Source organism: Lissotriton vulgaris, chromosome 1_1, assembly GCF_964263255.1.
Source record: "Lissotriton vulgaris chromosome 1_1, aLisVul1.2, whole genome shotgun sequence".
Classification (NCBI taxonomy): Eukaryota; Metazoa; Chordata; class Amphibia; order Caudata; family Salamandridae; genus Lissotriton; species Lissotriton vulgaris.
This window is the reverse complement of record NC_141685.1, coordinates 1,630,267,733-1,630,281,804: the sequence shown is the minus strand read 5'-3', so window position 1 is coordinate 1,630,281,804 and position 14,072 is coordinate 1,630,267,733. Positions and strand designations below refer to the sequence as shown.

Below are 14,072 nucleotides of genomic sequence, written 5' to 3'. Positions count from 1 at the left end.
ATCCTACTTTAAGGGAACTACTGGGAAGCTAAAGACACTCAAAGCTTCAACTTTATTTCAAATTCAACCATGCCTCCAATCAGGAGGGGGGTACCATAAATGTATGCAAAAATATTCATCTGACTGTAGAATTTATTATCATTCAATAATTTCTGAATTTAAAAAAATACAACAATTAAGAAAACTTGTCGAAGGGTGGATGGTTATGCTGATGTGGAGATGAGGGTGGCTTTGAACTCTGAATTTCTGGCCCAAACAATTACTGTAAACAGTAGTCAAAGTGCCTTCCATAGGCAGGACAAACCCTGCTGCACATAATAAGATCCACGCTAATAACTGGATAATGGACATAACCGTTTAATCAATTATTACACATTATCATTCAACCACTAAGAAGCAAATAGAAATAAATTAGGTGAGCAGGCAAATAAAGAAATAAGGTGACAACATGGACGGTCTGAAGCCCACTACATTTGACCAGGAGAGGAGGGAAACCAATGGAAGAGAGAAACACAGGCTTATGAAAGGACCTATGTAGCTAGTGACAAGGCAGAAGCATAACCAGTGAGAAAATAGACAACTGATTTCAAAGTGAAAATGTTTCTTCTTTACCAGGAATCGTAAAATCCAACTGAATTCTGAATAAACATATAGTTGGCAAGGGATGAAGGGGGTGAGGAGACTGATGGACGAGGATCAGTCACCGCCAAGGGACCTATCATCAGATTTAAAAACAGTTTACATGATCATTTGCTGGTTGAGAGCAAATCCCTTAAAAAAGGAGATATATTACCTGGTTTTGTGTCCAGAGTTTTTAGCTTAATCAGTTTCTTCAGTTTAACTTGCTTAGGCAAATCACCTGTGTAAAAATCACAAATTAAAAATTACAAAATGCTCAGAACTTCTAATTAACAATTGTAAGTACAAACTAAATATTTAAAGCAACCAATCTTGTTCTAACCGATAATTATCCGAAGTGAGTACACATTTTAGAATTGTTTCTTGGGCAAGTTATGGGTGAAGAATTTATATCATCTTAGAGGGACTTTGATGTTGATAATGTAGTAAGTAGTTTAATAATTGGCAGCAATCAGAAGAGTGCACATAAAATAACACTATCAGGGCTTAGAGAAGAATGTGGATTTCCCAAGTGGTAATGATGGAAAATCCTAATGTTATTAAATACAATGAGGTGAGTATCACAAGTTAATTTCTCACTTTACTCTCATAGTAACACAAGCAAAAAAAAACAACTTCAACCAACAGGGTGTAAATGAATACTTTAAAAATATACAAATCCCATTGTTGCGTGCTTATCTAGGTTCCTGATCGATACTGTGACCTTATGCCCCTATTCGGCTATAAATCCATTTATTCCCTATATTGGCATAACCGTTCAAGTGCGATTTTCTGAAAAGTCATCTCTGGCCTCACACGAACAGAGCCACATTCCAGCATGACTCTCTGCTACTTCCTTTGCGACCAATTAGTGCAATGACAGAGCAGCAGTCACTATCTGATATTCCTAGATAACACTCCGAGTTCTTCAACAAGATAAAAACTTAGCAAACCTGGAAATCCCCGCTTGCTATGTTTTGATTAGTAATGGAACTCTAATGAGCAACTGATAACTGTCACTTCCTAGTGACATCTTTAATTGACGTCTTATGTCCAGCAAACTTGCGTCAAACCCGGCACCTGTCAGGTATAAATATTACCAACGTTGCCTTAAGCAATGAGCGAACCTGTTGCTGATGCCAGCTGCCTGCATGACCCCGTGTTGGTAACAACTAGCACTCTGTCGCTGCAGCCTGCTATCCTGTGGTGGTGAAGCTGCTGATTACCATTATCGCCGCTACAGCGCGAACTGTGGTTCAGTACGCTTGAGGAGCCGTGCAGCCGTCCTCTTCGAAGACATCCAGCCCAGCTGCCCGCGGACGCTGTCACCCCTCCTTCCTCGACGCGCTGAGAGAAGCCGCTGCCTTTCTCGTGCAGAGAAATCCAGTCCCGGCGCTTCCAGTTTACCCTCGCGGGTGACTGGGATATCGAGAGAGACCCCTGAAGGAGATACCAATCCTCCATCATTCTATTCAGAGGTATGGTGTTGACTAAACCCTTAGAAGAGAATTCTTGAAACAAACCTTGGCAAAACCAACTTAACTTAAGCTACTTACTTACTCCCCCTTCTCACGTGTTAGGCTTAGGTCAGGCACACTGGGGTAGGCTTAGTTAGAAGCACCAGTTGAGTATGTTAGCCTAATGTATATATGACTGTATATATGTTTTATTACTTTTAAACCATTGTATGGCTAAGAAACCATATCAATGCTTTTACAGTTCTATTTCGCAATACTTATCTTACTGTACGTACTTTTTATAATAACAGTTATTGCAATTGTGGCAATACATTTCTCTTGTACGAGAAGAAAGACTGTTCAATAAATGTTAACCCTTTATTGATAAACGCCCGTCTCTCTATTCTCTACATACCGTGAAAGTAAACTGCACTAGACTGACTGAGTGAAATCTGTGTCTATTGTTTCACACGACCCTAGAGATCGACTCTTGATCTGAGGAGCAAAGTTGTCATGTTGCACGGTTGTTGGAAAACTGAATCCCTTCTTGTCTGTGCCAAGGAAGCTGATCACTTCCTATGCAGAGAAGAAAGTTTCCAGTGACCTCTGAGCTAGTTGGTAACACAACCCAATTAAGTTTAGCATAGTCAGTGGAGGCCTGGAATATCCGCAGTTCCACGTCGATACTACTGTTTATGTTATTCCAATGCGCAGGGCCTAGTGGGAAACTAGGAACTACACTACATGGCGCCCTAACGTTTGGTAAGGCGATAAACTAACGCAAGACTTGTAGAGTAACTCAGTCGTGCATATTTCACACCCCTTTCTCCCGTAAATACTCCAATAGACGTCTGGAGTGGGTGAAAGGTTAAAATCCGCCCGACCTTAGTAGGAAGAGATTCCTATGTAAAGCTCTGGTTTATTCAACGTTGAAGGATACAGTGTTCCAAAATATTGTGCATCTAATCTTTGTCTCCTTGGAGACCTACTCTGCAAAGCCTGCATTTTTAAAATGACAGACAGTGAAGAAGAAAGGGAAGCAGTTAGACTGGCTTCCATACTAATAGAGGAAGACACGAGTCTCCTACAGACAGACCCGGATGCTATTATCATCCCGGTCCAGTTAAGAAGATCTATAACTTTAAAACTTATAGAAAACGGACTGCCACCTCAAGGTGGTACAGTAATTTTCGTGATAGAGGCTCACGAGTATCGGCAGACAGAGGTATTCTATTCATGGATAAACTTTCCAGCGGTAAACGCTATAACACAAGAGTTTCACTATTACAAAATAGAGGAACCTCCGGATGAGTACGCCCCTTTCGAGGAGGTTGAAATTCCACTTAAATTTCAAGAGCACCTGCTCTGGTTTAATGGCGCCCTAAAACACAATGATCACATAACTAGGCTCGGTCCACTAGGTAGACCAGGAGCCACGTGGCCGGTTCTAGCCAGCTACACACCACATCCTGACATTGCAAAAATGTCTAGAGAAGAGCTGTTAGCACAGCTAAACACATTAATAAAAATACATAGGCAATTAGTCCAATATGTAATACGGACTGCAACAGTCCAGCCAGCTGTTAATACACCACAGCTGACCCCTCATCAGGGGAACACAAATAAAATTACACCACAGAACATACAGTCATGTCTTGGTAAAACACCCGTAAAACGGGAACAAATTCCTTTCTAGTTAGCCCAGAAAATCACTCAAATAGAGGCAGTATTTCCTGATACTACCCCTATTGAGAAACACAGAATCTTGACCATCTGCCTTCCTATGGGAATCGCACCACACGTGGAGGACTGCGACACTTGGGGTACAGTCTTTGCTTCCATTTACACAAAAACACACGGTGTTCCGTCTATGGCGGTAATACCAGACGTGCTAAAACAGATTCAAAATGAATTCGGTCCAGAGCCCGCTTTAAATCTAGGTATGAAATTACTGAAAGACTTCAAGCAGGTCACGGCTATATTATTAGCCAACATAAAGGGAGAAGCAGCATCTGTGGCGATTCGCCAGAAGTTGAGGGAAACAGATATAAAAGATCCTGTTGAGCTTGCAAAAATCATAGAAAAATGCTATGAAGAATTAGGTAGAGACAGCTTGGGTGGGAAACCGGTAAAGCCCCAACTGCTCGAAAATCCTGAAAAATTATTTATTAAAAATAATTCAAACACTCCTAAAAAGAGCTGGGATGGAAATAAACAATCCACTCCCAAGGAAAAAGTTTTCCAGTCCAGAGGAAGGTCTCCTCGACGGAGGGAAAGAACTCCGACTCGAGAACGCCAGTCTCCCCAGAGGGAGCCCTCTGAGAAAAGATATAACCTTAGAAATAGGGATAATATAAAAAAACCTGATAGATATCAAAGTATTGATACACGTCCCTCTCGATCTTTTCCACAGAATTCGGAAAGAAGAGGACGGTCAGACCCAGGAGAGCACACCAAGTCCAAAGACAAGGAACCTGCTCAAAATAAGAAATCTCAATTTCAGAAAAAGAAGGTAGCCAGTATTAGAGTAATCAACCATGCCGAGAATACTGAGGACACAGTTGAAAAACGGGGAGTGGGCATTGACAATGTTGGACAGTGCAGCAGAAATCAGTATAGCGCGCAAGATCTTGATGAGTCATCTGGAGACAGTGGACACGAATGAATACATTCAGGTTGAAACTGCCGACGCCAGGCTTAGCGAGCCCCATAAAATATACGAAATAACATTGCGTATGGAGGGTGATAAGACTAGGAAAATTAAGGGTCTATTTTGGGATAAGCTCTCAAAAGGCTATGATATTCTGTTAGCTGAAAAAGATTGGCCCCCGGAGTTTGTCAGGGAGTGCCCTCGTGGCGAAGAAGTGATTATGCCTGCCTTCTCGAATCACATACCGATTCACAAAAAATACACATATGCAAGGAAATGGGCAGTAGCCCAGGCACCTGCATTGTATAAAAATCATGTAGGATGGGATGAGGATTCACCGCCTCACAAAATCCAATTAAAAAGTGAACCAACTGCCCAACGGCAGTATCCCATAAAGCAAGAAGCTAAAAAACAAGTCAGGGAGATCTTAGATCAACTTGAGTACCAGGGGGTGATTGAAACATGCACCTCTCAAATGAACAATCCTTTGTTTCCTGTCTCCAAGCCAGACAATTCATATCGTCTAGTTTTGGACTACAGACATCTTAATACATGTTGCAAAACTTTTGCAGTACAAAACTCGCATAGTGCAGCCCTAATGAATAACATAGTTAGGAAAAAATACAAAACGACATTAGACATTTCTAATGGTTTCTTTTGTCAAAACATTGCACCAGAAAGCAGATACTTGACCGCTATTCGGCTATAAATCCATTTATTCCCTATATTGGCATAACCGTTCAAGTGCGATTTTCTGAAAAGTCATCTCTGGCCTCACACGAACAGAGCCACATTCCAGCATGACTCTCTGCTACTTCCTTTGCGACCAATTAGTGCAATGACAGAGCAGCAGTCACTATCTGATATTCCTAGATAACACTCCGAGTTCTTCAACAAGATAAAAACTTAGCAAACCTGGAAATCCCCGCTTGCTATGTTTTGATTAGTAATGGAACTCTAATGAGCAACTGATAACTGTCACTTCCTAGTGACATCTTTAATTGACGTCTTATGTCCAGCAAACTTGCGTCAAACCCGGCACCTGTCAGGTATAAATATTACCAACGTTGCCTTAAGCAATGAGCGAACCTGTTGCTGATGCCAGCTGCCTGCATGACCCCGTGTTGGTAACAACTAGCACTCTGTCGCTGCAGCCTGCTATCCTGTGGTGGTGAAGCTGCTGATTACCATTATCGCCGCTACAGCGCGAACTGTGGTTCAGTACGCTTGAGGAGCCGTGCAGCCGTCCTCTTCGAAGACATCCAGCCCAGCTGCCCGCGGACGCTGTCACCCCTCCTTCCTCGACGCGCTGAGAGAAGCCGCTGCCTTTCTCGTGCAGAGAAATCCAGTCCCGGCGCTTCCAGTTTACCCTCGCGGGTGACTGGGATATCGAGAGAGACCCCTGAAGGAGATACCAATCCTCCATCATTCTATTCAGAGGTATGGTGTTGACTAAACCCTTAGAAGAGAATTCTTGAAACAAACCTTGGCAAAACCAACTTAACTTAAGCTACTTACTTACTCCCCCTTCTCACGTGTTAGGCTTAGGTCAGGCACACTGGGGTAGGCTTAGTTAGAAGCACCAGTTGAGTATGTTAGCCTAATGTATATATGACTGTATATATGTTTTATTACTTTTAAACCATTGTATGGCTAAGAAACCATATCAATGCTTTTACAGTTCTATTTCGCAATACTTATCTTACTGTACGTACTTTTTATAATAACAGTTATTGCAATTGTGGCAATACATTTCTCTTGTACGAGAAGAAAGACTGTTCAATAAATGTTAACCCTTTATTGATAAACGCCCGTCTCTCTATTCTCTACATACCGTGAAAGTAAACTGCACTAGACTGACTGAGTGAAATCTGTGTCTATTGTTTCACACGACCCTAGAGATCGACTCTTGATCTGAGGAGCAAAGTTGTCATGTTGCACGGTTGTTGGAAAACTGAATCCCTTCTTGTCTGTGCCAAGGAAGCTGATCACTTCCTATGCAGAGAAGAAAGTTTCCAGTGACCTCTGAGCTAGTTGGTAACACAACCCAATTAAGTTTAGCATAGTCAGTGGAGGCCTGGAATATCCGCAGTTCCACGTCGATACTACTGTTTATGTTATTCCAATGCGCAGGGCCTAGTGGGAAACTAGGAACTACACTACACCATAAGGCTTAGAGTTTGTACTACAGAATGATCACTCAAGTTTCCAAGCAGTGGTTATATAATAGGTGTGAGGTGGTAGTCCTTGCTCTATCTTGATGTGAACAAAGTTAATTAATCCGAAGGGATTAAATCTGAGTAACTGAGACCCTTTCAGAGATTGTGAATTTTTAATCTTTGAAGGTCTTGATAATGGAACGGACACGGAAACACTGCCTGAATTAAAGAATGCATAGGATCTACAATTCTAGCTAGGTTACTCTGGGAAATTTGGGAAAGACTCAAAAAATGAAAGAGCTCCGTTCATTACGGACTTCGCATGGAGAGTACATGAAACTCACTTTACAAGAAAACCTAGGAATTCTAATGATTTGACTGGGGTCAAAACGACTTCTCCTCTTTTATCATGAATCCTAAACTCTAAGACTTTACTTGAAATACTTAACGTGACAGGAGTTTCCCCGATGGCCAGCAACTGAGCGCGCAACATTCCATATATCCTGGTTTCTGGCTGGGATAGTGACTACGGATCTTTACACAAAGACATCCTTTTTCAGACTTTGTGATCGGAAATAATATTTATGAAAGTGCCGACCGATTTCGGCTAATACCCTGTGGAATCTTCTCTCTTGACTTTTCGAACTACTTACCTGCCCTAAAGAAGCCCGCAAGGGTGAAACGCGTTGGCTGTTGTGTATAAAATATTTAATAAAAGGATCTACAACATCACCTAGTGAAAGAATGATTATTACTGTAATCGCTGTCCTTTATACTCTGTGGGATTAGAACCCTATGACTGTTTGCTTTTACAATAATGCCTCTCTCGTCTCTGGTGTTCTTGTGTTGAATTTGAAACCATAGTGGGTGGCTGGTTTTGAGAGGTGGGCATTGTTTGTTAGCAACTGTAAGGAGCATTATTGAATTCTGTGTGATTTACATTGAACAAACATTGGTAGTTGATGCAGCATTATATACCCTGCCACCGTGCCTGTATGTAGTAGTGCTATTGTTCTGTCTTGTGTCACTAACTGTATGTTGTACAAATACATTTATGAACAGATTCCCTTGGATCTAAGATGGGTCGATTAGGGTTTTAAGAGCTTGGGAAACACAGGGTGCAGACAGCAAGAGGCCAAGAATAAAAACTTTTTTTATGTGGATGACGTTTGCCGAAGGCTTTTGAGATAAATCTGAGATTCTTAACCTAACCTTCCCGCCAGAAGTAGAGGGATCATGAGGAGAGCTATTCTATTCCAACTGCTCCTTATAATTGTTCACGGTCCGTCATGACTACGATTCTTCAGGCCGCTTCATTATCTCATGGATTGGTAGGAATAATGCAATTAAGATGAATGTTGTCCTGGGCTTATTATACAAGTTTAAGGTCCTACTGACCTGGGTACGGAAAGGGGGTACCTTAAGCAAAACCAAAAACAAATCACGTGATTCATTTGGAGGGCAATGGTCCAGAATCTCTTAAAGGCTCTTAACGCATAGTAGACAGGCAGGAGAGCTTTGCTAAAAACTTTGCTATGAATCATTTCAATAGAGGGTAGTGGTGGAGGGGTGCCTGGTAAACTCACAGAAGAATTTGTAGCATATGAACTATGCAATTTTCCGCTGGTCTTGATTGGGACTTATATAACAGCCAATGGCCTGGTAACCTACCCTTCACTGTACACTGCTATTCATTACAATACTGACTTAATCCCTAAGAATGAGGAAACAGCATTTTGAGGCAGGAGGGGCTGGTTGACAGTTCAAAGCCTCTATATTTAAGACGTTTGTACAATTTAAGTCTGATTTTGGTCTTTCTGAGATGGACCGACTACAATACGCAGAGCTTCGACATTGAGCCCTTCCTACTGGTACCACTTTGACAGTAGGTGACTTTAATGCAGGCCCTGACCCTGTGTTGGATACCTCCAAACCCACCAGATCAGGTCAAACACGTTCCCCGCATTTCTCCGTGGGCAGACTCGATGAGTCTCTGTGGTGCATGGCGGACATGGCACCCCTACGTACATACATACACTCACAAATCCGCAGCACACAAACAATGTTGCTTATTGACCAGATCTGGCTACCCGACATCCTTAACATCACTTGAGTACAAATCTTCCCCCGAGCCATATCAGATCCTGCTCTCCACCTGCTCAAAAGGACCCCCCCAAGACCCATGTGGCGTATTAATGCCTGTTATCTTGTAGACCAGGAGTGTGCCGAATTTGTTAAAGCAGAGATTCAAACACTCTGTAAATATACCAGGGATCCACTAGGCTGCCAGCAAGTCCATCCTTAGAGGATCGATTAAAGTGTACTTCCGGGGCAAACAGGCCCACAAACTGATGAAAGTGACAGATCTGAAGGTCCAGATCCTTTCCCTGGAGCGTGAGGCATGGGGCAGTTCCTCAGCAGATCTGAATCGCTAGATTATGCTGGTGAGGTCTAAACTGCTGCAGGTCTTCCTAGAGGAGACCAGGTGGTGCTGGCAGGCATCCACCGAATGGGAATATGAACACTGGGATAAATCCGGTAAGCTCCTCTACTGACTGGCCTCTAAGAACACCAAATGGAGAATACCACCCATTATATATCGTAAAAGTTAAAGTATGGTTATAAACAATGTACTCAAGACCATTCTATGACGGCATTGCAGGTCATTATAGTTTTATTAGAAGTTATTTGTGAAAATTGATGAAGTAAAATGCACCTGGAATTATTGATAGTAGGGAGCTGCAATTACCGGGGGCAGTACTGTTGCAACATTATTAGTTTTCAACTGTGAAATCGGGTAATAAACCACTCATTTCAGCAGGTTTCCCCATATTCCAGACACTTACCCCCATATTTCTCCAGTCAAAACCTAGGAGCATATGTACGTTTTACCCCAGCACATAGCCTCTTTTCAGAAAAAAAGTAAAAAATACATACAACTATGGCACCAATGACTTAGGAAGCCCCCCACCCCAACCACCCTATTTTTCATTCTCGCTTACCTGACATTTTCAGCTCCCCTACACGCAGGATGTGTGACCAGTGCTGCAAGGTTTTGATAAAGAATGGGTTTGTGACGCCCAGGATAACATTTGGCCTGCAAAGCAATGTTACTTGTTTATAACACTAGTCATAACATCAGATCCATTTATTCACCCTCTGCACAGGACACCACATACAGCACTGAAGTGATTCTGCTGACAGGATGCCAACTGACACCACACAATACATCCGTTGCATGCAATGTTGACAAGCACAAATTTCCTCACTTGTAGTTTTTTCTATAACTGGGAGTGCTCTTGGGCACAGGGCCATCTCAGACACAGCTGTTTACTCGTTGATAACTTCTTCTTATCTGCATGGTACACCACTCCAGAAACACCAGGTACTGCTACCACATTACCACCAAGCCTACCACTTTGCCCTTCCATATTCCTATCCACCCAGTTAAGGTCACTGACTTTATTTGCATCATATATAGACTAATCTGTCTACCATGCACATAGCTTATTTCAGCTGCCTGACGTGCTACTATCCTGGTGTTCCAGTACTGAAAGCCTGACACTGCTCTCCATCCCGAACTGTGGTAACCTCACCAAGTAAAGTACTGCTTAGAGCTACACAGAGTAAATTTTCCCTTACCTCCAGGATCCACATCCCACCCATCCACCCTCACTCTTACCTTAAGCAGTCATTGCTATTTCAGACTTGTCGCAAGACTTATTTCAGTCCTAGCCAATGACCCCTATTTCAAAACAAAGCGCCACCCAGCTCTGCCAATGCGTTTCAAGTAATTCCTATACTGGGATCCACAACCAGCCATGCCAATGCACACTAGCATTATATTATGGCAGCGTTTCTAAAGCACCCTTACACCCAAAAAAGTGTAATGGCACTAAGATGAAGAGGGGAGTGATATGGCATTAAGGTAATGGTTCTTCACCAGCAAGGTTTTTATGCCTTTGCAAAAAGATTGGTTATTAATGCTACAGTAATGTAATGGGAGGGAGATTCATAAGGCTTGTGCCAAAATGTAAAAACAAAAAGCACCCTTCCAGCCTCTGGCAGTGAAGCCGCAAAATGCTACAGGTTGGAGACTCCTTGCTGGAGCATATCTACCGATCTGCTAATTTTACAAAATAAACAAAGCAACGTACTTCTAGCGAAATTCTGTCCTGTAACCCCAAGTTATTCAAGTACTGTGGAAAAAACACAATTAATGCAAGTCAGTCCTATACATCAGCCCCCCCCCTTGTGAATCAGTACTGAGATAACCAACACTAGACTCCATCAATGCACCGCAGTCTTGCCCAGCAGCATACCCTCCTATGTCAGTACTCGGCCAAGAGGTAATGTTTTATCAAGCTCTCAAACTCAGGAGCAACCTGAAGCTAAGTGGATAAGTGGACTTTATGTTATAAATATTTATAATGGCAAATAGGAGTTACCCTCCATCTGTCTTACCCTCCCTTGAAAGATGTGAATGCTCTAAGCAAGACCCAGGCCGGACTTGAACGAAGAGCAAAAACACAAGAAATACCCAATGTGTTTTACTAAACAACATGTAACATGTGTGCTGGTTTTGCTGGCTGAGGAAAGCTGCTTGGCCTTGTATGAACACCATGGGAACATCAATTCTTCAGGGCCGCTTCTATTACTAACATTACACTTTGATGATGATCTCAGGAGTGTAGAGAAATTAGGAGATCTTTCAAGAGGCTGATGACTCCAAAAGGCTGGTGGGACTAGAGAATAGCAAACCAGAGTGCAGGTTCCTGTCTGACACCGACTGTACTTGCCACAGTCCTGCCAGCTTTCAGCAGCATCCGACTGACTGCAAGTCTTCATTCCTTGATTTATATGGTCAGTAGAATCTGCCCAAAAGTCCTAAAAGAAGGCTGGAAGATTCTGGAAAAAACTCCAAATCTGGAATACAATCCAACACCTGAATTTCCTCCACCACAGGGGTCAAATTGTGGATGAAACCAGACCGTGGAGGTCTTTGAAGTCTCCCCCAGAAGGACTTTCAGTTCACTTCAAACCGTAAATAAAGTCTGCTTTATCCTGGTTACATAGCACCATGGTAAATCTAGGACACAACCAGAAAAACCTGAGCACAGTATTCGGAGACCGCATAATACTGGGCAATGTTAGGGAACAGAGGACTGGTGGCTTCATACTCACGGCGCCTGCGTCCTGGTCGTGTACTCTTTGAACTCGCTGTCATGGATGGTGAAGTACGGGCGGTAGTCACAACAGTACCTCAAAGGAGCAATGCAGCTGGAGGAAGAGACAAGGAGAGCAAAAAGGAAAGTGAGATGGTGAAGAAAGTGCCGGCTCAGCCCGCTGACCTCAGAGTCTGGCAGTGCCATCTTTGACAGACGGACAGGAAGCAACTAAGGTGACAAAAGGGGGGCGCCCTCGCCAGCAGTTCACCTGCGCATGGCCAGCTGCGGAGAGGACACTCAAAAACGGACTGAAAAAATGGCTCTGGGAGCCCAGGAGTTAAGGTGTTCATCTGAAAGGAAAGTGCAGTCATATCTGATATTTCAAGGAAACCAAAACAGCCAAATGTTATAACACAATGGGTGAGGTAACCAGCTCTGCGGTCTAAACCATCCACTGCATGACCTAAAGTAACACGGGTAACTCAGTATTTCATCCTTCTGTTGAAAAAGTGAGGCCAATTGAAATGCACAAAAGTAACCTCTATTCATTTTATGTTTTGCTCAATATAATTATTTATTAGCTGGTTTGGGGGGGTTGGCGGGTTTAGCAGGCTGTGACAGATCCCCTTACCACATATTAGCACTGTGCTGGAGGGGGGGGGTTGGGTTACACGAAAGTCAGATCGCTAAAGGGAACATATAACAAACAGGAGAAATTGACAGCTGTAAACTGGATGACGTCATACTTTGTAGAAAGAAAGCAACGACCATCAGCTAGGCATGGGCGGTAAATTCCGTTCTGCTTGTGCAATTTGGGTAATTTCGCGCTCCGAGGAGAACGCGGAATTGCCAAAAATTCTGCGATCCGCTGCTTTGCAGAATTTTTTTCTTATTCGCGCTTTCAAAATGCGTGTTAGCAAGATATTTCTCCCCAAAGCATGCAAACAGCGTTCGCAAACAGGAAAAAAGCATCGCAAATGGGCGGAACAAGCATGCTCGCAGAGATATTTTACAGTTTTGCTGAGCTTTGCGTAGCGTGACTACGCAAATTCCGCCCACCCCTACCAACAACCCAGACAAGGAACTGTCATCAAAACTGACACACATGTTCACGTTGCTTTCAGACAAGTACAACACTAATACAGTACTAGCATTAAAAGGTGAGTTCTACAGTACTGTATGGAGAAGGGAGTTGAAGATCGAGAGGCAGAGGGTCAGGTGAATATAGCATGGACACCTGCAGCCCAACCTGCAGAGAGAGGCTGGGCAGAAACATGTGCCAGGAGAAAGGACTCTTCGACCCTGGCCTTGTACATTTGTTGCCATGCCACCATGAGATCCTGTGGGGGTGCATGATTAGCCGGGCATCCAGGGGCGCAGAACTGGCTAGATTCTTATTGTGGACTACATTTCATGTTTCTCTACCAGAGCCCACAGGGCATAGTAGCAGGCTGTGTTCCGTGCCCTCTGTGCACATCTTAAGGTCATGCCTAATGGGTATTGCAAGAGGACATACCATGTCCCCAGTCCCCTCTAAGTAAGGCCAAAGGCTTTGCAAAGCAGCCAATGGGAGCTGAGGGACTCGGCACAAGACATGGCCAATGCCTCAAGCTGTACCCACTTGGCAAGCTAGAGACTGAACAGCGGGCACTGAAGACAGAGATACAGGTTAAGGGGTGCGGCAAATGAATATGCTTTGTACTCGGTACGAACTCGCTTGGCAAGTCCCAGATCACAGCCAGTGGGTTCTATGGAAACTGTGCTTTGCACAGTGGCATGCTGTTGGGACAGAAAAGCCCTCTGCAAGGTAATGGACATGTATCTCTTCCCTGAGTGCCCAACTGTATTGATGTCTGGATCCCTAATGCTGATTTTTGTTGTTACAGGCAAACACAAATTATGTGCGTGTGACATGACATATGCCTGTGTCACGCATTGCAGTCTTGAAAGTGCTACCCTCGTAGTGGTGGAAGTTTACTACCTTCACCAGGAGTTAAGCAGCAAGAGTGCGGTGGTGGCA

General features: G+C 43.4%; 1 protein-coding gene across 1 annotated transcript in view; it reads right to left on the bottom strand.

The window, feature by feature from the left end:
- The window catches only part of DENND6B (DENN domain containing 6B), a 324,585-nt gene that overhangs the window by 87,921 nt on the left and 222,592 nt on the right, over positions 1-14,072 (bottom strand). Inside the window, exons 11-13 of the mRNA XM_086918846.1 lie at positions 12,069-12,164; positions 9,887-9,981; positions 794-859 (exon numbers count right to left, since the gene is read on the bottom strand). Of these exons, the coding sequence (XP_086774972.1) occupies positions 794-859; positions 9,887-9,981; positions 12,069-12,164 (257 nt within the window). The remainder of the gene's footprint in view (positions 1-793; positions 860-9,886; positions 9,982-12,068; positions 12,165-14,072) is intronic.